This window comes from Silurus aristotelis (genome assembly GCF_946808225.1).
Source record: "Silurus aristotelis genome assembly, chromosome: 15".
Taxonomy (NCBI): Eukaryota; Metazoa; Chordata; class Actinopteri; order Siluriformes; family Siluridae; genus Silurus; species Silurus aristotelis.
In genome coordinates this window covers 3,922,003-3,945,271 of record NC_139588.1, presented here as the reverse complement: position 1 = coordinate 3,945,271, position 23,269 = coordinate 3,922,003, and the positions used below count along the sequence as shown (strand labels likewise).

The window sequence follows — 23,269 nt, the reverse complement described above, 5'->3', positions numbered from 1 at the left end:
AGAAAAAATTATTCAAAATTTTGTTACATCTAGAATGGACTACGGTAACGCTTTACAGTCTGGATGGTCTAGTTAGTACATAAATACGTTTCAGTTATTCCACAATGCATCAGCAAGAATACTTACAAGAACCAGAAAATATAACCACATCACCCCTGTTTTAATTAGTCTGCACTGTTGATTATTTTCAATTAAGTCTAATTTGATCAAAGGGTGCAGGCTATTTGTTGGTACCTTGAATAGTGAAGACTACAGCAGTTAAGGAACAGCCTTCTAATTAGTGGTTGGAACTCATACACAGTCTCAGTCTAGGCTGAAAACATTTATTTAATTATGCCTTTTGTGAACAGGTTTGTGAAAGAGCAGAGCTCAAGGTATATAGAGTGTTTTGGTGGGATGTTTGGATGCTGATGTGTCTCACACTTACACATTAATTTAGGTTTGATGACAGTGGTGTGGTGGGCCATCTCTTATATTCCCAAGATCCCTCATGCAGCCCTAATTATATGGCACAGTGTTCTTAACTATTATGTTACAATAAGGATACCTAAAAAGGTATCTCTCTCTCTCTCTCTCTCTCTCTCTCTCTCTCTCTCTCTCTCTCTCTCTCTCTCTCTCTCTCTCTCTCTCTCTCAATCCCCCTTTCCCCTCATGAGGTTAACCAGGATGTACTAATGATCCAGTTCCTTTTTTTCCTTCCAGACCTGCCTGGTTCATCCTGATGCCCTACCTGTGGATGAAGCTCTTTTAAACTGGAGATCACTTGCTGCTGCTGAGGATAGTTCCATACAAACAGTTTAAAGATCATTCTATTCTTTGGGTCAATGTCAATTGTTTAAAGTGTCATAAAGTATTTTCTCCCTGCTGTTATTAGACTTTAAATTCAGAGCTGCTTCCAGTGAACCAGTCACCAAGATATACACTGTTATTGCTTTTTTAACTGTGCAATAATAACAATAACAAAGATTTTATGCAATAAATGTACAACACTAATTTAAAACTGTGCAATATTACCTATGTGCGATATGTTTGAAAGCGTAACTACTTTATTGGTGGGTTTTTTTAATATATATATTCCTACACTGTAATGTATATACTTGTATTACACTGTATGTACATTTACACTTACACTTGCACCATTGAGAGCGTTCCGACGGGTAGCATCACTTCCTGGTTCAGGAACAGCACTCTGCAGGACAGATGAGCCCTCCAGAGGGTGGTGCGTTCAGCTGAACGTACCATCCACACCAAGCTCCCTGACCTGCAGGACTTCTACAGCACTCAGTGCCGGACCAGAGCCAGGAAGATTATGAAGGACCTCAGCCATCCCAACAATGGACTCGTTTCTTTGTTGCGTTCAGGGAAATGCTTCCGCTCCCTGAAAGAGAACACAGAGAGAATGAGGAGGAGCTTCTTCCTGCAGGCAGAGTTTAAACCAGGAAACACCCAGGATCTAAAATCTGGCCCACTCTCTCCATCATCACACTTTTTCTCTGCACATATTTTTTTTTTTCGCACAACAACACTTTAAATTTTGGACAGCACAGTGCACTTTATATTTATACCACACCATACCGCACACGGACACTTTAAGGACAATTACACAAACCACCTTAAATTGTTTACTGATTTACTGTTTACTGCCACAAGCATATTTTGTATATACAACTTTTTGTCTCATATATATCTTTATATATTCTTATATTTTATATAGTTTTATACTTTATTTATCTGCCTTCTTTTTTCTTGTTTTATTTTTCTCCCCATTCTATTCCCTCATGCCGGACCACCGTAAAAAGCATTTTACTGCATGTCGTACCCTGTATGTATGTGTATGTGACAAATAAAATTTGATTTGATTGATTTGATTATGTCTCTACTTTTTTATATATTTACACATTTATTTTTCTTTGCTGCTGTAACACAGAAATTTCCCCACTGTGGGATGAATAAAGGTATATTTTATCTGATATCTTATGATATCTTATACAGATAAAACATCTAAATTCAACTTTACTAACACCCTTGTAGTGACGTCGCCCGGTATGGCTCAGCCGGGGCCCCACCCTGGAGCCAGGCCCGGGGTTGGGGCTCGTATGCGAGCGCCTGGTGGCCGGGCCTTCCCCCACAGGGTCCGGCCGGGCTCAGCCCGAAGGAGCGACGTGGGGCCGCCTTCCAGTGGGCTCACCACCTGCAGGAGGGACCGTAAGGGGCCGGTGCTAAGAGGATCGGGCAGCAGTCGAAGGCGGAGGCCTCGACAACCCGATCCCTGGACACGGAAGCTAGCTCTAGGGACGTGGAATGTCACCTCGCTGGCGGGGAAGGAGCCTGAGATTGTGCGTGAGGTTGAGAGGTTCCGACTAGAGATAGTCGGGATCACCTCTACGCACGGCCTGGGCTCTGGAACCACACTCCTCGAGAGAGGATGGACTCTTTACAACTCTGGAGCTGCACATGGTGAAAGGCGTCGGGCTGGTGTGGGTTTGCTTATAGCCCCCCAGCTCAGCCGCCATGTGTTGGAGTTTACCCCGGTGAACGAGAGGGTCGTTTCCCTGCGACTACGGGTCGGGGATAGGTCTCTCACTGTCGTGTGTGCCTACGGGCCAAACGGCAGTATAGAGTACCCGGCCTTCTTGGGGTCTCTGGGAGGGGTGCTGGACAGTGCTCCGACTGGGGACTCCGTCGTTCTACTGGGAGACTTCAATGCACACGTGGGCAGCGACAGTGACACCTGGAGGGGCGTGATTGGGAGGAACGGCCCCCCTGATCTGAACCCGAGCGGTGTTCAGTTATTGGACTTCTGTGCTAGTTACAGTTTGTCCATAACGAACACCATGTTCAAGCATAAGGGTGTCCATCAGTACACGTGGCACCAGGACACCCTAGGCCGTAGGTCGATGATCGACTTTGTGGTCGTTTCATCTGACCTGCGGCCGTATGTCTTGGACACTCGGGTAAAGAGAGGGGCGGAGCTGTCAACTGATCACCACCTGGTGGTGAGTTGGATCCGATGGCGGGGGAGGAAGCTGGACAGACTCGGCAGACCCAAGCGTACTGTGAGGGTCTGCTGGGAACGTTTGGCCGAGCCTCCTGTCAGAGAGATCTTCAACTCCCACCTCCGGCGGAGCTTTGACCAGATCCCGAGGGAGGCCGGAGATATTGAGTCCGAGTGGACCATGTTCTCCACCTCCATTGTCGAAGCGGCCGCTCGGAGCTGTGTCAGTAAGGTCTCCGGTGCCTGTCGAGGCGGCAATCCCCGAACCCAGTGGTGGAAACCGGAAGTAAGGGATGCCGTCAAGCTGAAGAAGGAGTCCTACCGGGCCTGGTTGGCTTGTGGGACTCCTGAGGCAGCTGACGGGTACCGGCAGGCCAAGCGAACTGCAGCCCGGGTGGTTATCGAGGCAAAAACTCGGGCCTGGGAGGAGTTCGGTGAGGCCATGGAGAAGGACTATCGGCTGGCCTCAAAGAGATTCTGGCAAACCGTCCGGCGCCTCAGGAGGGGAAAGCAGTGCCCCACCAATGCTGTTTACAGTAGAGGTGGGGAGCTGTTGACCTCAACTGGGGATGTCGTTGGACGGTGGAAGGAATACTTCGAGGATCTCCTCAATCCCGCCGTCACGTCTTCCATTGAGGAAGCAGAGGCTGAGGGCTCAGAGGCGGACTCGTCCATCACCCAAGCTGAAGTCACCGAGGTAGTAAAGAAACTCCTCGGTGGCAAGGCACCGGGGTGGATGAGATCCGCCCTGAGTACCTCAAGTCTCTGGATGTTGTGGGGCTGTCTTGGCTGACACGCCTCTGCAGCATCGCTTGGCGGTCGGGGACAGTGCCTCTGGAATGGCAGACCGGGGTGGTGGTCCCTCTTTTTAAGAAGGGGGACCGGAGGGTGTGTTCCAACTATAGGGGGATCACACTTCTCAGCCTACCTGGGAAAGTCTATGCCAGGGTACTGGAGAGGAGAATACGGCCGATAGTAGAACCTCGGATTCAGGAGGAACAATGTGGTTTTCGTCCAGGCCGTGGAACACTGGACCAGCTCTATACCCTCTACAGGGTGCTGGAGGGTTCATGGGAGTTTGCCCAACCAGTCCACATGTGCTTTGTGGATTTGGAAAAGGCATTCGACTGTGTCCCTTGCGGCGGCCTGTGGAGGGTGCTCCGGGAGTATGGGATCGGGGGCCCTTTACTAAGGGCTGTCCGGTCCCTGTATAACCGAAGCAGGAGCTTGGTTCGCATTGCCGGCAGTAAGTCAGACTTGTTCCCGGTGCATGTTGGACTCCGGCAGGGCTGCCCTTTGTCACCGGTTCTGTTCATAATTTTTATGGACAGAATTTCTAGGCGCAGCCAGGGGTCGGAGGGTGTCCGGTTTGGTGACGACACGATTTCGTCTTTGCTCTTTGCAGATGATGTTGTCGTGTTGGCTTCATCAGACCAGGGCCTTCAGCATGCACTGGGACGGTTTGCAGCCGAGTGTGAAGCGGCTGGGATGAGAATCAGCACCTCCAAATCCGAGGCCATGGTCCTCAGTCGGAAAAGGGTGGCTTGCCCACTTCAGGTTGGTGGGGAGTTCCTGCCGCAAGTGGAGGAGTTTAAGTATCTTGGGGTTTTGTTCACGAGTGAGGGAAGGGTGGAACGGGAGATTGACAGACGGATCGGTGCAGCTTCTGCAGTAATGCGGTCGATGTACCGGTCTGTCGTGGTGAAGAAGGAGCTGAGCCGCAAGGCAAAACTCTCGATTTACCGGTCAATCTATGTTCCTACTCTCACCTATGGTCATGAGCTCTGGGTCATGACTGAAAGGACAAGATCCCGGATACAGGCGGCCGAAATGTGCTTTCTCCGCAGGGTGGCTGGCCGATCCCTTAGAGATAGGGTGAGAAGCTCAGTCACTCGGGAGGAGCTCAGAGTAGATCCGCTGCTCCTCCACATCGAGAGGGGTCAGCTGAGGTGGCTCGGGCATCTGTTCCGGATGCCTCCTGGACGCCTTCCTGGGAAGGTGTTCCGGGCGCGTCCCACTGGGAGGAGACCCAGGGGAAGACCTAGGACACGCTGGAGAGACTATGTCTCCCGGCTGGCCTGGGAATGCCTTGGTGTCCCCCCGGAAGAGCTGGAAGAGGTGTCTAGGGAGAGGGAAGTCTGGGCATCTTTGCTTAGACTGCTGCCCCCGCGACCCGGCATCGGATAAGCGGGAGAAGATGGATGGATGGATGGATGGAACACCCTTGTAGACGAATGAGAAAAATCTCCTCAACAACACACAGCAAATGGGGACTGAATGTGGAATGCGTTGTTCACAAAGCACATAGCAATCTTGTGGAATATTGTCCACAAACTTGTGTCCATATAGTGCAGTTAACCATACATTTCTACATTCATTTCATTAACGCCACCCAGCATATTGACCATTTAGAATTTTTTGCATTATTCCACTGTACATTGTGCATCATAGCTCAAATTTCACATATACATACAGTGTGTTCAGACCCTCTTCCATCTTTTAAATTCGGTTATGTTACAGGATGGTGCTAAAATCATTCAAATTCATAAGGACAAAGTACAAATTAAAAATTGTATAAAAAAAATACTCCTTGAAACAACACTTCAGATTTAGCTTTAGATTTAACCATAGATTCCTAAAATCACAGTGGCCTCCATCATTCTCAAATGGAAGATGTTTGGAACAACAAGGACACTTTGACTGAGCTCCAGAGATCCTGTGTGAAGATGAAGAAGTTCCAGAAGGAAAACCATCATCAGCCTTCCACTGATCTAGGCTGTATGGCAGAGTGGCTATTAAACTGTTTGGCCTCAATTATAAAATGTATGTACATGGTACATCCATGGGGCAAGTATTAGGCCTTATATGTAGGCCTCATACGTTTAGTGAGGACTGTGTAACTTGTGACAAAACGTACATTAAACTAATTCCAAACAGCCAATTAATCCAACCCATGTTCATTCAACCACAAGGATGCCTCCATCCTCTTCAACAGCTCCTTTGTCATTATATTTGTCGTTGTGGATTTTAGCTGGACCACAGGTTGTCCATCCCTGGGAGTCAATTAATGCCTCATTCTGGAAAGATGCCATGTCCCTTTATCCATATGCAAATTTTTGTACAGAAGCTCATGGAACCATCGGGGGATTGGAAAGAAAACAGACTTGTGAAGGTCGATTTTTTTATTTCCCCATGGTATTGAGGAAAAAAATGCACAGTCTTTGAAGGTGGGCTGTTATACAGCCAAAGATGCACTCTGAATGCACTTATCATTAAACTTCTAAGATTCTAAAATCCAGTGTTTCCTTATTGTTTTAGTGCAATGAACGAGGGACCTTCTCATAACAATAGTGAAATTCTATATGTTCTTTAACCTAATCATATGTACAAAATGTTATTATAAAAGCTATATTTCCTATTTGAATGACAGACTGGTTCAAGGTGGAGGTGGTTCATGTAGGACGGAGTGAGATGGTTTGGACATGTACAGAGGAGAGACATTGGGTATACTGGTAAGAGAATGCTGAGGATGGAGCCACCAGGATGGAGAAAAAGAGGAAGACCAAGGAGGAGGTTTATGGATGTGGTGAGGGAAGACATGTAGGTAATTGGTGTGAAAGAGGCAGATATAGAGGACAGGGGTATGGAGACTGATGATCCACTGTTGCGACCCCTAATGGGAGAAGCCAAAAGATAAAGAACGGTACCATTCCCCTTCAACAAAACCATCAAAAGAAAAGAGTCAAAACCTCCCTATTTATTTATTTTTTGTTACCCACGAGGGGTCATAGAATGTAACCCCATGAGTATTGAGGTTGCAATATATATATAATGTATTTTTTTATTTTGTTTTGTTTTTTTTGTGTTTGTGTTCATTGTTTTATGTGTTTGCGTTGCTAGTGTTCATTGCTACAGGAGCACTGTATCGTGGCTGACCCTGCACTTCCTACCAAGATATGTAGTAAAAGCCTCTCCCTTGCTGATTAATATATTGAAGAATGAACTGATACAGTAATAAAGTATTCTGCTTAATCTGGTCAAACAGACCACCTGTTTCTACTTGACAGAAACTCTGCATTCAAAATGATTCATCAGTTCATTACACTAAGGTGGGGTCTAGTAGCATGGAAATTTAAAATTACTTTTAAGTGTTGCATCATTTTAATGAATGGCCTCCAACTATATATTTACCACTAAGTGCATATTGCATTTTTGAAGGTCATATTAACGTCAATATTATCTGACAATAGTACATTTAATCTCAGCTATTAAGAAATAAAAAAAACACCTCTAACCAGAGCCAGTTGTATCCTCATCCTGATTTTCAAAAGGAGATTAGTCATTCCTCTGTACCATAACTAAAAACTGCTATACTAAAAAGACGTATTTCATACCTTGACATTTACTGGTAACCAAGCAGGACTGGAAAATGCCACCCTCTACTAGTATCATAATGCCTCTACTCTTATATGCAGTAGACTTTAGCACTGACCATTAAGTCTCAAATCAACCCAGTCTCTTTACAATTAGCTTTTCTATATTGTAAGTTTTTTTTTGCTTTTCTCCTTAGGAATAATCTCCCACTGCAGTCCTTTTCATACATAAGCAGATAATGGGAAGCATCCATATTTCAATGAATGGAAAAAATATATGACAAAAGTATCAGGGCCCACGGGGACATCCAGATCTTAACCACATGTTTAACCACATTGATCTTATGGTTAAACATTTCTATCCTAGAGAGAGTATAAAATATTCTGTCAGCAGCTCCTGACATGCTCTGTACATTGTCTACTATACATAGTCACCTGGGTGATCCCAGGTGACTATGTATAGTAGACAATGTACAGAGCATGTCAGGAGCTGCTGACAGAATATTTTATACTCTCTCTAGGATAGAAATGTTTAACCATAAGATCAATGTGATCACAGTCTGGCTTTATATGTATTGACTTGCAGATACACAGCGATAACCCTTAATGACTATAAAAACCAAACAAAGAACAATAGACAATGTAAAGGTCCCATGAGAAGTTGCATAGAAAATATAAGGCCTGCATACATGGGCCACATACTTTGTGGCTGCAACTGCAAAAAACAAATATAATAAATCAAGGATTCTAAGATATGAAAGCAGGTGGGACAAGGTGGCAAAAATGAGGAATGGCTGTGCATCCACCATAGAACAGTAAAATATGGCGGGAATTTCATTAATATTAATTTTTAAGACAAGGTTGTCAAGAGGAACTAAGCAGTCTTGCTCATGAGCTAAGTAATGGTAGTTGGTGGTGTTGGGATTTTGAACTCACAACTTTCAAAGTCTAACACTTTAAAACTGAGCTACCACTTCCTACAGCCTTTCACTAGAGAAAAACTGAGCCAGGGACCTGAAGAAAAAGGAATTATATAAAATTGCCAAAAACACATGAGGCACTCTCAGCATGCTGCACCCTTCACCAACAGGATACACTGGTTGTTGAAAAGGTCAGTGTTTACACCAGGACATTTAATTACAGGCCCCGAATAGAATGAAGCTCTAATTGCTATGGGACCTCTCTGTGGGTGTATTTTCGAGCACTGATTAATGAATAGAGGGCAAAACTTGAAGTCGTCAAGTCAAGTTTATTTCTGAAGCATTTTCACAACGGACATTGTCTCAAAGCAGCTTTACAGAATTTAACAGTTAAGGTGAACGATGTCCCTGATGAGCATCCATGGTGACTGTGGCAAGTAAAAACTCCCTTAGATGTTATGAGTAAGAAACCTTAAAAGGAACCAGACTCAAAAGGGTCCCATTTGGGTGATATCAAGAGTTTGATTATAGTCTTTAAACAATACAGAACACTGGAGGGTGAGAACTAACATGAACACTGGAATGTAAGATTATTATTAATGTTCTTTCTACAGCCTTATACAGTCATTTAAGTTTATGGAACCAGGAGCTACTGAGCAACTCATAAAATAACTCAACATTTGCAATCATCATAGATCCAACACCAGCTTCTCCATGCTAGAGCCTTTAAACACTTAAAGAGGTCCAATGTCCAATGTCCAATGTCCAAACTCCACATTAAGTGGGATTCAAATGGCGCTGGTACATCTCTAGATGGTTTGGGATGTTTGCGGGTAAAGAGAGAGAAGCAGTGGAGAGGAATTGGCGTAGCTGCTATTCATGATATTAACAAGCACAAGTTGATAATGTGTATGTGATCAGATGTACTGGAGCACAAGGTTATGATATGTGATGTGTGGTATGTGTAGAAATCGCTAAAAAGATACGTCTTTGATCTGCACTTAAACTGGGAGAGAGTGTCTGAGCCCCGAACACTGTCAGGAACACTATTCCAAAGTTTAGGAGCTAAATGTGAGAATGCTCTACCACCTTTAGTGGACTTTGCTATTCTAAGAAGTAGTCTGGAGTTTTTAAAATCTCAAGGAGTGTGATGGATTTCAGCATGTTAGAAGACTGGAAAGATAAATAAAGGCTAAACCATTTGAGCCTTTTTAAGTAAGTAGCAGTAGTTTGTAGTCAATTCGAAACTTAACAGGGAGCCGGTGTAGGAATGATAAGGTTAGGTTTATATGGTAATATACGAGACAAGCTTCTCTGCATCAGATATAGACAACATGTTTCTTAGCTTAGCAATATTTCTAAGGTGAAAGAAGGCTGTTTTGGTAATTTGGTTGATATGATTTTCAAAAGACAAGTTGCTGTCTACAATAAATCCAGGTCTTTTACTGTTGAACTAGTAGTTACAGAACATCCTTCTAAATGCAGGTTGAAATGCTGGAGCTTCTGTGTACTGGTTTTTGGGCTGATGAGCAAAATCTCTGTCTTAGCAGAATTTATTATTTGACATACTCAGTTATCCATGCCAACTGAGCCCATGCCTTCTAATAATATTTCCAATTCTAATAATATTTTCAATTGGATCAGGAGATGTTGTCAGAGGTTGGACCTCCACAATTGTTTTTCGAATACTTTCAATATTTTCAGTGAAGACATTTATAAATTGTGATGGAATAAATTTTTCAGATACATGATTTGTTGTTAATTTAGCTACTGTACTGAAAAGGAACCTGGGATTGTTTTTTTTTGCTTCTATGAGTTTGCTAAGGTGCTCAGCACTAGCAGCATTTAGTACAATAGTCCTACCAAGTCTATAACATGGTGAAACATGGCTAAAATGCTCTACTGGTAGTGTGTACAATATGAGGTAATGATCTGTGATGTCATCACTCTGAGGTAAAATATCTATATCAGTGACGTCTGCTATGTGGGATATTATTAAGTCTAGTGTGTGATTAAAATGATGAGTTGGTCTGGTGATGTTTTGTTTAACCCCAAAAGAGTTTAATAAATCCACAAATGATAATCCTAGGGCATCATTTGCATCATCAACATCTACAAAGGAAATGAGCAAACTCTTGAAGAAAATCAACGTAGGGCCCTGGTGGTCTGTACATGGTGACCAGAGCGAAAGATATTAGGGGGTTTTCTATGTATATCTGAAAGTACAGTAAGAACGAGCACTTCAAATGATTTAAACCTGAATCCTAATCTGTTACTAACATTAAGAAGGGCACTGTAAATGGTTGCTACACTACCCCCATGACTAGTCTGATGGGGCTCATACTTATAAGCATATCCTGATGCTGTAGACTCATTTAGACTCATGTAGTCATTTGGTTTAATCCAGGTCTCAGTGAGATAGTGTGCTGAGAGATTATTATCTATCTAGGTTTATTGCATCTTCTTTACAATGAAAGCTTTGGGTGCAAATGATCTAATGTGTAGAAGACCAAACTTTAGAACTTTCTTGTGTTTTCTTATTTGACATTTCAGTTTTAACTGCAATAAGATTATTTCTGGATCTTGTTTTTTTATTTCTTGATTTTTTAACACGAGGAATAGACACGGTTTCTATAAATTGTGCCATATGTGTACTTGTAGCGATTTGGTTTGTTGTATAAATGTTGTCATAGTTGTAAATTTGCATGATGTATTACTTTCAGTCAGATGGTGTGAAGCATCCTAGAAATGTTGTCTGATAGGACTGCTGCTCCAACTCTGTTGGGGTGCAGGCCATCAGGATGGAAGAACCTAGGACGCTCTCAGAAAATATTCTATTTATCAATAAAGAGTAGTTTGTGTTCTCGACACCATGACTGTAGCCATACATTTAGTGCACAAGTCTACTAAAATTCTCAATTCCCAGCTGGTATATGGGAAGAGGTCCTGACACTTTGATCCTCGTTGTGGGTGATGTGCTGTGTACCGTCTCCACCAGGATCCTGAAATCCCTCTTTAAGATCTCAGTTTGCCTGGTGTCGATCACTCCAGCATAAAGAACAACAGCTCAAAGTTCCCGTTCAGGATCGCAGGTATCTACGCAGTGACATCTGAACATGAGCACCAGGAAACCAGCGAGTGTGTACCTTATCTTCAAGAATCACGGTATTGCGTTCCGTCTCGTGGAGAGGGGCGAAGCGGTTCTCGGTCGAGACCTTGAAGGTCGGTGGCGGTGGAGGGGAAACGACCTCGTCATGGGCTTGGCTCGCGTCTTCCAGCATTCAGGGTTCGTGGTGCCCCGGTGCAGAAGTGAACGACACCTGGGCAGGCCGCGTTCTAGGTGCGCTGTGCCTGGGCAGGAAAAGACTTTACCTGGGACAAGTGATCGTCCGCCCAGGGTGTTTCCAGCGCCGCTTTCCACTCTCGCAGCTGGGTATGCTTTGCATGTAGGGTGTGGATCTGTTTCTTCACAGCCTCCAGGTCCAACTCAAATGAATCCTCACCTGTGCTCAATGGCAGACACACAACCAACATAGTGCTTATAATAGCGAATAGAGTTAAGTTTGGAAACGGCAACAGAAATACAAACACGGAACTCGTGGCAAACAAGTCAAACACAGGAAGCTACGTCACAGCACATTGGATTTCTGTGACTGGTAAGGATTACACACCTGTGCAGAATTTTGCAAACCACTGAACAGCAGCAAAGAGCTGTGGCACTTTCAGTCCAACTAATAAAGTGTCACACTAGTCCAGAAAACCGGGACTGAGAAACTTTTGTGTTGCCACTCATAGAGATTGTTTGATGCTCACTAGCATTTACTAGAATAAACACCAGGCCTTCCTGGAAATGGACATGGAGAAGGAGCAGCAGTTTTAGCAAAAACCCAGGCCAAGGACTGGAAGGTGTTTTAATTAATTGCTCTAGCAGTTGCTCTAACCACACCTCATTTCATGAATACCAAGGTGGGACCACAGGATGACCCAACAGCTGTTCTGTTTAAGCATGTAATGGAAGCAGGGGGGCTTGACAAAATGTAAAACTAAACAGGTTCTAACGTCTGCATACTGGGTAAATCCCACAAGACCTGCTGTTTTGTAAAGAATTTAACCCAGTCATCTAGATACTACAATTTACTAGATACTAGATCTAAATTCTAAAATTATGTCAAGTCACTGTTATAGTTACATTTGTTTGTGTTTCCTGCTTCCAACACAACTGCATTTTCATGTGATGCCTAATACTGTATGTCACACCCCTTGACATGTATAATATCAATGAAAGCATCATTGTCAATTAAATTAATTTTTATTTGTATTGCGCTTTTAACAATGAACATTGTCTAAATGCAGCTTTAAACAGATAATGCAGTGATGAAGAATTAATAAGATTGTTCTTTATAAGTGTAAGTTTGTCCCTAATGAACAAGCTGGTCGTGACTGTGGTGAAGGAAAAACTCCCAGAGATCCTCATCTGGGTGGCACTGAATGACAATAAGGTGTGCAGTGATAGTGATCAGATGCAAACTGTAGTCCTGAGTCAGTGTAGCAGACTGTTGACATTAACAACAGTCCAAATCCATCCTCAAAGCTCCTGTTCTTACTTCATAATTTCATGGATCTCCAGGCCAATGATGTGAAACTTTCCCAGCTGCATAGAGTGGCCTCCAATCGAAAAGACCATCCAGAGGCATGCTGGGACGATGCAAGAAGATCTGAGGAGAAGAGCAGGAACAGTAGTCACTGGTACCTTGGGAGCATGTTTAACTCAAACAAGAGAGAGAGAGAGAGAGAGAGAGAGAGAGAGAGAGAGAGAGAGAGAGAGAGAGAAAAGAGGGGTGACAGGGAAAGAAAGATATAGATTATTAAGTCTCCTTATAGCAGAACTAAAAGCGAGAACCAGAAAGTAACACAGTCATGAGGGATCACCACACTACCATCAACAAACCTAAGTAAACGTGTGAGAGTGAAGGGACTACAGCATACCAGTGGTGGGCGGTCAGGGCCAGCAAAGCCTTCTCTGCTGGCCTAAAGACCTGAGCAAGGAAAGAGCTGTTTCCTTTATTCCAACAACATTCTCTAGTCTAGCAAAGAGGATAGTATGATCACTGGTGTCAAAAGCTGCACTAAGGTCAAGCAAAACAAGTAAAGAGACAAAACCCTGATCAGAGGCCAATAACAGGTAATTTACCACCTTAACTAGCTCCGTCTCTGTTCTATGATGAGGCCGAAATCCTGACTGATACATTTCATAAATGTTATTCCTAAATAAATGTGAGCAGAACTGCTGTACTACAACCTTTTCTAGAATCTTGGAGATAAAGGGGACTGTTTAATAATGGACTGTAGTTGGAGCTGACAGTGTCAAGGTATAATTATTATTATTGATAGGTGTGACTCCGCCTCCTCTGCCATTTAGACGGGGCTGGTGTTTGTAACTATACCCAGGAGGAGGGGTGTGTTACCTGGCTCCCAGTATACACCTAACCTGTGCTGCTGGTGCCTCTAAAGGCCTCGCTAATTTTGCATGCCTCAGAAAAGAGTCTCCTTTAACCAGAGCTTTTTCAGATTTATCAGTGGGTGCTTCCCTGAGGAGAGCAAACCTGTTGGTCACATGACGCATCCAGACTTTCTGGGTGTGCTCCTCTAATGCTAGGATCTTCTCTGTCAAAGAGTGAACTTCTCACAGACAAAATTATTGCTAGCGACGGACAAAGACTGACTAAACATGTCAGACTTCACACACTGAATGAGCCAGATACTTGCCATATCAAAGAAATTACCTATATTGATGTGATTACTGCAGTGTGCGTTCACAGGTCTAATGAGAATGGCCTCCAGTCACTGCTTTAAAACAGGGAATAAAGCACACCTCCAAAAGAAAAGAAAAAAAAGAAACACAGTCGACGGAAAAGAGAGAGTACAGAAAATCGAAAATCTTATTTGAGATTACTTAAGGGATAAGAGCTAGAAAACTGTAATAATTTAAATGCCGACACAAAAACTAAATAAACAGCAAACAAATCAAAAACAGGAAGCTACATCACACGGCTGAAAAGCGAATTAAAATTAATGGTAAATGAGGATCTATAATTATTTAGTTTATCAGAATTGTGTTAAAGTTGTGACTAATGAGTTTTAGCATCATGCAGCAAGGCAATGACATATATTAAATTTTCAGTGGGGGGAAAGTGGAAGGTTGTCGAATGACCAAGTCAATCAGCAGACCGTAACTAAACTAAGCAGCATTTCGAGCAGCTGTACTTCCTGAAGAGAAGACCGAAGAGAAAATCTACCTAAAGAAAACAACTGAAAGATGCAAGCTTGGGGAAAAAATGAATGAAAATCACATTTGATGGTGTCACCAGGTTGTCGTTGATGCGATTTTTGGATATTTTTTTTTTATTTGTTTCTGGACCCCCTTTCAGAACATACATAAAACATTGGATTAAATAATGTAGTCCTTCATTAGGCCACTAGGTGACACTGTGGGCATGCAGTGAGATGAAACAAAAATTCACTGAAGTTGTGTTGCTGTAGTGTTAACACTTGAACATTTTTACGATAAAAAAAAAAGGCAAAGATAATCAGTTTGAAACAATTTGCCAACTTTCAGTCTTGTTTGTTTTATGATTTTAGCTTCAAGAGCTATGCCTTTAAGCTAACAGCGATATGTATATATCCCACATATTGTTACCCTAGTGCAGGATTATTATTTACTAATTATGTTTAGTATGTAATCAGATTATGAATGATATAAAATGTTATAAATGAAACACCAGCCATTCACACCAGCCATTCCCAAATCAGTAAAAAGAAAATTGATCAGAAATTTTAGCCAAGAATAAAATGATGGTAGGAACTAATGTAATGTGTGTATCCGAACATTTGATTAAGAATACTACCATTTGCTGTATATGTTTTGAATGCATTTCCTAATGTATGCGCGTGTGTGTGTGTGGGTGTGTGGTTTGGAGTGTGTGTTTGTACATATGCTGGTATAAACAGTTTTAAGAAGATCTTTCCTAGTCTTTCCGGCTGAAGCTTCCAGCATCTGCGCTCTTGTGTGCATCACATCACAGCTACCATTTTCCTTTTAAACAAACCATCAATCATGTGATCATGACCTCCTACACACAGCAGACCAGTAAAGTTACTCAGTGCCCAGACAACGCATAGACCAGGTTGGTGCTCAGTGTGTGTTTAGTCAAAAGATTAACATTACATCTCAAGGATAAACATTTCCAAGATTCGGTCCTAAAATACACAACTAAAAAAGCGGGTGTCTGTACGACTGACTGGACGTTAAATGAAGAGACAATTTTTTTTGCAGGTATCTCAATAATTTTATTTTTGCCCCCATATCACATAAAACAACTGCATTGGGTCTGTCAAAAACGCAAAAAATAATTTTAACGGCACTAATTTAATTAACACATAATTAATGCAGCGTGATTTCCGTTTGACCGTTCTTAAGTGAAAATATAAATTCATAAATGTAAAAGAGGCTAAATTAAAACCTTCAATGCAACACAAATTTATTTTCTAATTTATTTTCAACATCTTTTCTTTACTCAGATATAAAAAAAAGAATAAACTCCACCAAAAAATCTTTTTTAATCACTAAACCTTTGTTTTAGTGTTTCGCCAAGCCTCAAATCAATACCAAAATGCACCCATCCGGCAATTAAAACCGTCCGTGTAGAAACATAGCAACATTTCTGTTCGGTGTCCTGATGATTAACATAATTTAAAACAAAGTAATTACTTTCAAACATTTAAAGGAATATTTTGTCTTTATGCTCTATGTTGAGTTTGGGTTCACTAATAACAAACATACGATTGCATAAAGCATCAATATTTGTTCATGCACATGTTGATTACAATATTAAAAACTTGAAAAGTATTAATTTAAGGTACATATAGAACAGAAAAAATGTGCAGTTAAGTTGTGATTAATCACGAGTCAACTCATGACGATCAGGCGAATTATCAAGATGAAATATTCAGGTCTCTCTGGATATGTTTGCTACATCATACCCTACTTTTGTGTTCAAGTCTACCTGTGTACAGAACAATATTGTGTAAAAGCGTTGCTAAATCTTGAATAAGGGTTCGCCATTATTTCGTCATGCTTTCTTCTCAAGCCGATTTTCAGAAGTAGTTGAAATAGTAGTTTCTATTAGATGCTCTCTTGAAATAATATCTACTTAACATACCCAAAGTACACTACACAAAGTACACTCCAGCCTCAATATGCAGCTAGTGTCTGGTTATCCTGTTCTTTTATTTATAATTTTTTTATTCTTCTTCTGTACCTGACATTGAATAGAGAGTTTCACATTTACTGAAGGATAATGTGTTTGTTTCACTTTTATTTCAGAGACAAAACTAAAATACGTCCTAATTCTAAGAGCTAGAATAGGGCAAAGCATGATTTTATACATGTGCCTAGGTGATACTGTCTAAAAATAGAGTTAGTAATGTTTAGTAAAGAGAAAGCAGAAACAGGGACACGCAGGGCATGACAGTTTTTTTGATCAATGCAAAAGAAGCCAGACGGAAACTACCTCAAGGAGACGAGGGGGGTTTCTCCTTTCTTGTCATTTGTGTAATGGGATGTTTGATTTCAATGCAATCTTGAGAAGGTTCTCACGCTCAGTTATTCACAGAAACTCAGGAAGCTCAGAAAATTCCCTTTGCAGTTAGTCGCCGAAAGGTCGCCGAAAAACATAAGCTTTATAGATATTACTGCAACACCTTGGCACTGAAGTGAAACCTTTGTCTTTGTCTCTATCGATGCAGGTGGCAATTCTCACGTCGAAAAAATTTTAAGTATGTAAGAATTTACTTAAGGCTTGTCCGTGACACACCTTCAGAGGAAGTGTGCGATTACATGATCGTTAAGAACGTTTTATGATGTCATGAGATTGACACGTGTTTTTATCTCTACACGCTTTGTATGAGGTCTTAATTATAGTGATTGTATTATAGTTAATATAATATCTAACACTGCCGGAATATAATTCCCAGCATTTTTCACAAAAAAAAACGATTTGTATTTTTCCTTCATTCATTTATTCACGGTACGCAATCTAGCATAGCCAATCCACTTACAGGCATGTTTCTGGGAAGTGTGTGAAAACCAAAGTACCTAAAGAAAAGATACGGAAAGGACATTTAAACCTACACACTGTGTATTCAAATTATTGTAAATCATACTTTCGATGTAAAACAATTAGTGAATTCTAAATCTTTCTGTGTCATGTGTGAACAGCTGCTTGAGCTTATTTTTCATTCACATATTGTTTCACTTCCAGCTCAGTCCTTCTGGTTGCTGTTTGCAGTGGCAGGGTGCTAAGTTTAGGCTTTCGCTAATATGCTTGGCATGTGGTCTGTGTGGCAATTTTTAGTGAACTGTGAGAGGATGCTAGACTGACTAAAGGGTCACGTATGTGAAGATTTTCACGTTTCATCACTGTCGCCATGTGAGGCCAGTACACTAGTTAAGTCTATCAGTTCCCTTATATGGCTTGGGAATATTGCAGAAGGTGGAAATGCTGGCAGCGCTGACAGTATGGTATCAGAGGGTACAAACCTTCCCATAAACAAAAGTCTTCCATCTGGAATTTCCCTCTTGCAAAACATGAATGGACCTTGGAATAGTACCCACTAATAATGTTACACATTATATATATATATATATATATATATATATATATATATATATATATATATATATATATATATATATATATATATATTTGGATAACAGCTTCATTGTTCTGATGTCCTCGATATTTCGTGATATGTTGAAAAACTTGAACGGTGACAAATTGTGCCTTTCCTTAAAAAAAGAACATACTTTCTCAGTGAAATATTAATCGCAAAGATTCCAGCTGCCATTGATTACACAAGGGTGACTACATTAGGGGAAAACAAACCTGGTCATCGTTCACTCAAAAAAAGTCGTGACTCACTTCCTCATTATGTTGTCGCGGGTTTTTAATTAAACAAATGAATGTTTTGTTTATTCTGTTCTGCTGTACAGTTTTTTTTTTTTTTTCGGATGCGTTTTTTTTTTTGCGTGCTGATTTTGAACCCTTTACTTGAATCCTTACTTCACTCGAACGCATGCGTAACTGTATTCACCTTCTGTGCCTAATGCTAACATTATATTGTTAGGTTGCTGAAGTGTTAGAATGCTTGAGACAGACATATTGTTTTTCTTTATAAAAAAAATGATCAGAAAGCATACAGAATGGCTAAAAACATGCTATTTCATATGCTACATACCAAATGCTATAACACTTATTATAAAGTCATTTATACAAAAGTTATTTTCAGTCCAGGTATGTGATTGGACAGGTATTGTACTAAGAGTGCGAATATTTATTAACCATTGAAGTACATTTCAACTGTGGATCAAAAAAATCAGCTTTTCATTTTACTGTATCTTACTGGCAGAGGGTTACAGCCCACCCCTTTCACTATGCACCGATTCTCCAAATGTTAAAATTGTATTTAAATTGGTCAAAATGCCAAAGTCAGACCCACAGGAGAAGACGTGGTCAAGCATAACATGAAAAGATGAGACTGCAAAACCCAACAGGTAAACTATGGCGAACAGCCAACACCATTTTCCCTTCCAGTTATTTAATATTTTGATAATTTTTTTGTCAAAGCATATCTGAGCATTTGCACGGCACGTGAAAGAAATCCAAATATGGCTTGGAGCATTTCAAACGAGGCGACTTAACCCCACGTCGTCATATTACCGAAACCCAGGCGCAATGTGAAAGCGTGACTTCATCTGCGTGAGAGAGAAAAAGAGCAGGAGCAGAGTTGTCTGAAGGCAAGTAGTAACAGGTTCACAACTAGGTTCCACCTAGATGAGAATAAACACTAGGAAGTAAACATCCTGTGTCTTGGTCTCTCTCACACACACATACGAAGCTCTTCATTCTACTATTGCAGAAATGGAACCTCTCGTGGCCTGAAAAGTTAGCAGGAAATAGTCAGGGTTACGGCATTTAACGAATCAGTGTGAAGAAGTAAAGTAAAGTTTTTAATTTGTAGGCATGAAATTTGAATTGATGATCAGGACTCTTCACAACTCATGCAGCTTTTGGCAAGTAACTGAGACATACTTGAACTACACCAGAATTCCAGCCCATTATAAGTTTACATGCACCAACTTAAGTGTGTCTTGCTTTAATTAGCCATTCATTGGAAGTGCACCTGTGTCTGTAAATGGATACACCTTTTTTCTTCATTTCAAAAAAATGTAATCTGTTATATTGTGTCTAAAAGCAATTTCCATTGAACTGAAAGCACTGAGAGCATCATTACAAGCAACTGTAGACAAATATGAAAATCATTCAGAAAATAAATGCAAATGAAATATCCAGGAAGCCCAATACAACAAACAAAGGAAATGGTGAAAAAGCTTTAGGCATTAGGGCCAAAATATTTGCATCCATACTTAAGAAAGCTCTATAACCATGGGTTGGAAGAGGGGGAGGGTTGGATTTTAGTCCATTGCTACCATCAGGAAAGATGATAATTAAGAAAAGCTTCAAGACTCCAGCCGGATTGTTAAAACATAGCTAATATGGTAACAATTATCGCTTAAAGAAACACTCGCCTTGACCGCAATCTCAGAAGAAAAATGCCCACAAAACTGTCTAAGTTTAAAAACAAGCAGAAAGTCCAGCAAAATGTTGTGAGATCTTTGTTGGAAGGCTACTCCAAGAGTTTAGAATATTAAAAATAGCTCCGTAGCTTTTTGATTAAGGTTATGGGTTACTGATTGGAAGGTTTGGGGTTCAAGTCCCTTTAGCACCACGGTGCTACTGTTGGGCCCTTGAGCAAGGCTCTTAACCAGGCTCCAAGGGTGCTGTATCATGGATGACCCTGCATATTTGTAAGTAATTGTAAGTGGCTCTCGATAAGGATGAGAGCCACTTAATCCCATTAATGTAAAAATCAAACCACAGAATAGCAACAAATTATATGTAAATATTTGACATTATGAATACATCTGAATATCTTAAACTGATTGTTTACTGTAATCAGAAACTCAAATGGTCCTAGACACTGTTCTTTCTGTATTACTGATCTAAAAATGTTTGTCAGACGTGCCTGGGGTGACCAGTTGCTAGCTGTGCAATGGCACATTTCTTTCTTCCTCTGTTCGGTCGCCAGCGAGCACTATTAAGCAACATTAATTAAACACACTAATTAAACACTAATGGCTGACTGGATTGGAGTTTTGTGTTTAATTGCTGGAATAAGCCTGGGTGCATCACAAAGGGTCAGTAGAAAATGTTCCTTTCACCTTCCCGAAAACATTCCTTGCCCATTGTACCCAGAATAGACTGGAGAGCTGATCTGTGAAAAAAACATTGTAATAGAAAATGAATAAATAACTCTCACTACCACCTGGATATAGCTATACCCTGCACTTCCAGTGCTCACCTCTAGCGTTCTCCCAAAAGTGGCTGCTTCTTCTAATTTCCTGAGTCAATTAGTTCTGCTTTTCATTACCAGATCATGTGAGTGAAGCATTTGAAAAAGCCTGTACATGTATATACAGTTGATTCCAAGAAACTGAAAGCAGCTGTCATGAACAGTGCATGAACCCCTTTCTCCAGCAGAAACAGTGTATAAAAAGTCATAGTAGACGCAGTCAGAATGCCAGGTGTGTGAATGACTGTGAGTCCTAGTGATCAGGTCACTCCAGGTGATCATTGTACCAGGTGGAAGCAGGGCCTCAAAGCTCCAGGGGTCAATGGATTTTCTCTTCATTTCTCATGTTCCTACTAAGAACTTCTAGTTAATCAGACCACCATTTCTCTTCTAGAGTGCAAGGACTTCCCCTGCTTAAATATGACTCCAGTAAGAGTAAAAGATCCTGCTTAAGATAAAGTTTCGCTTTTGAACAGACATAAATGTGTAATGTGAAAAGTACTGATCTTTTTTAAGGAGAGCTTATTACAAGCAAACATTCCAGGGAAACATAAAATTATTGTAGGGAAATGTTATTTTCATTAAAACCCCATTAGATCAAGAGATATTTGTTATTTGATATCTCATTCTCCTCAATGTTCAAATCTTTTAGGATTTATACTTTATAAGCTGTATGTGAGTATGTAAACATTTTTTTTTTCATTTTGGGTAAAATATTTCAAAATGTCTGCATTTTATTTTCATATCATATATAAGCCTGGAAAATAAACCTGTGTACAGTCTGCTGTACTGATACTATGCACTAAATGGTTTGGCTCCCATGTATCTATCCAGTCTATTAACACGCTACAATCCGTCACGCTCCCTGAGATCTCAAAACTCTGGGCTTCTAGTAGTTCCTAGAATAGCAAAGTCCACTAAAGGCGGTAGAGCATTTTCACATTTAGCTCCTAAACTCTGGAATAGTCTTCCTGACAGTGTTCGGGGTTCAGATACACTCTCCCAGTTTAAGTGCAGATTAAAAACATATCTTTTTAGCAAAGCCTACACATAACACACATCACACACATCACATCACAACCTTGTGCTCCAGAAAATCTGATCACATGCACATTATCAACTTGTGCTGTTAATATCATGAACAGCAGCTACGCTAATTCCTCTCCACTGCTTCTCTTTCTCTCCCCATCCCGAGGCTTCCTGAGGTTTGGCCAGCTCCAGTCACGTCCCACCTCGTGAAGATTATGGACCTATGGATGATCATGGAGAAGTAGATGCCGAGTGTTTAAAGGCCCTGGCATGGAGAAGCTGATGCTGGATCTATGATGATCACAAATTGTTCTGTATTGTTGAAAGATTTATGACCAAACTTTTGATGTCACCCATATGAGGATGGGTTCCCCTTTGAGTCTGGTTCCTCTCAAGGTTTCTTCCTCATATCATCTAAGGGAGTTTTTCCTTGCCACTGTCGCCACGGCTGCTCATCAGGGACAAACGCACACCATTCACCTTCACTGTTGTTTTCTGTAAAGCTGCTTTGAGACAATGTCTGTTGTGAAAAGCGCTATACAAATAAACTTGACTTGACTTGACTATGCACTGTATCATTAAAATGTAGTCACAATGTATGTATCATTTACTTTAAAGAGAAGAGGATATTAGCAGGATTTATATGTTTGAAAAACATTTGATAGACGTGTATGTGACAAAATGTTTTTGTAACACACTAGCAGAGGTGATTATTATAAATTTTTTATTGTTTTTTGCATAGTTGTCTATTACTGGAGATCAACCATCATGTCATTTAGAAAAAAAGAAAAACTAGAAACAAATAAATTAGGGAAAAATGCAGTAAAAATGCAAAAGAAGCGTTTAGATATAAGAAATTGTAAACTAGAGTCATTCAAGTATTATTTCCATTTAAAAACAAACGAACAGTGTAAATAGTGGCAACAATGTTAACATCTGGAATCACAAATACAAAATACTTTATATTTTACAATATAAATAGCCAGCTTTGAGTCTGTCCCCACCACCGCAAAACCAGCGTGCTGTGGGTCTGTATTTAGTGATGACCTGGGTACAGGTTTCCACAAAGCAAAGCAAACACTTTAGGAACATTCTGGGAACCTCAGCCCTGATAAGACTGTAGAATATTTTCAAACCAGCTTAAAGGCTCCTCGTAGGCAGCAGACATTCAAATCATTGTAATATCAGAAGACCTCCTTTTCACATGACAGGACCTGACACGTTTTTTTCCCTTCATAAACCTGGTAATGGGCATCGTTTCTTTCTGTCCAATATCTTGTGCATTATTCTATTTGTGCCATGAGGTGTTTTATTACCAGTGTCCATGTCCACTAATTTACATTTAGATTTACATTTATGGCATTTGGCAACTGAGCAGTTGGGGGTTAAGGTCCTCGCTCAAGGGTTATCAGTGGCAGCTTAGTGGTGATGGGATTTTTAACTCATGACCTTCTGATCAGAAGTCTAACATCTTAACCATT

General features: G+C 41.0%; 1 protein-coding gene across 1 annotated transcript in view; it reads left to right on the top strand.

Annotated features, from left to right (window-relative positions):
- Positions 1–333: 333 nt before the first annotated feature.
- The window catches only part of LOC310738441 (uncharacterized protein), a gene marked incomplete at its 5' end in the record, with an annotated part of 500,089 nt that continues 477,153 nt past the window's right edge, over positions 334–23,269 (top strand). The window contains 2 exons of the mRNA XM_083563424.1: positions 334–374; positions 2,615–5,221. Coding sequence (XP_083419550.1) covers positions 334–374; positions 2,615–3,788 — 1,215 coding nt within the window. The 3' untranslated portion in view covers positions 3,789–5,221. The remainder of the gene's footprint in view (positions 375–2,614; positions 5,222–23,269) is intronic.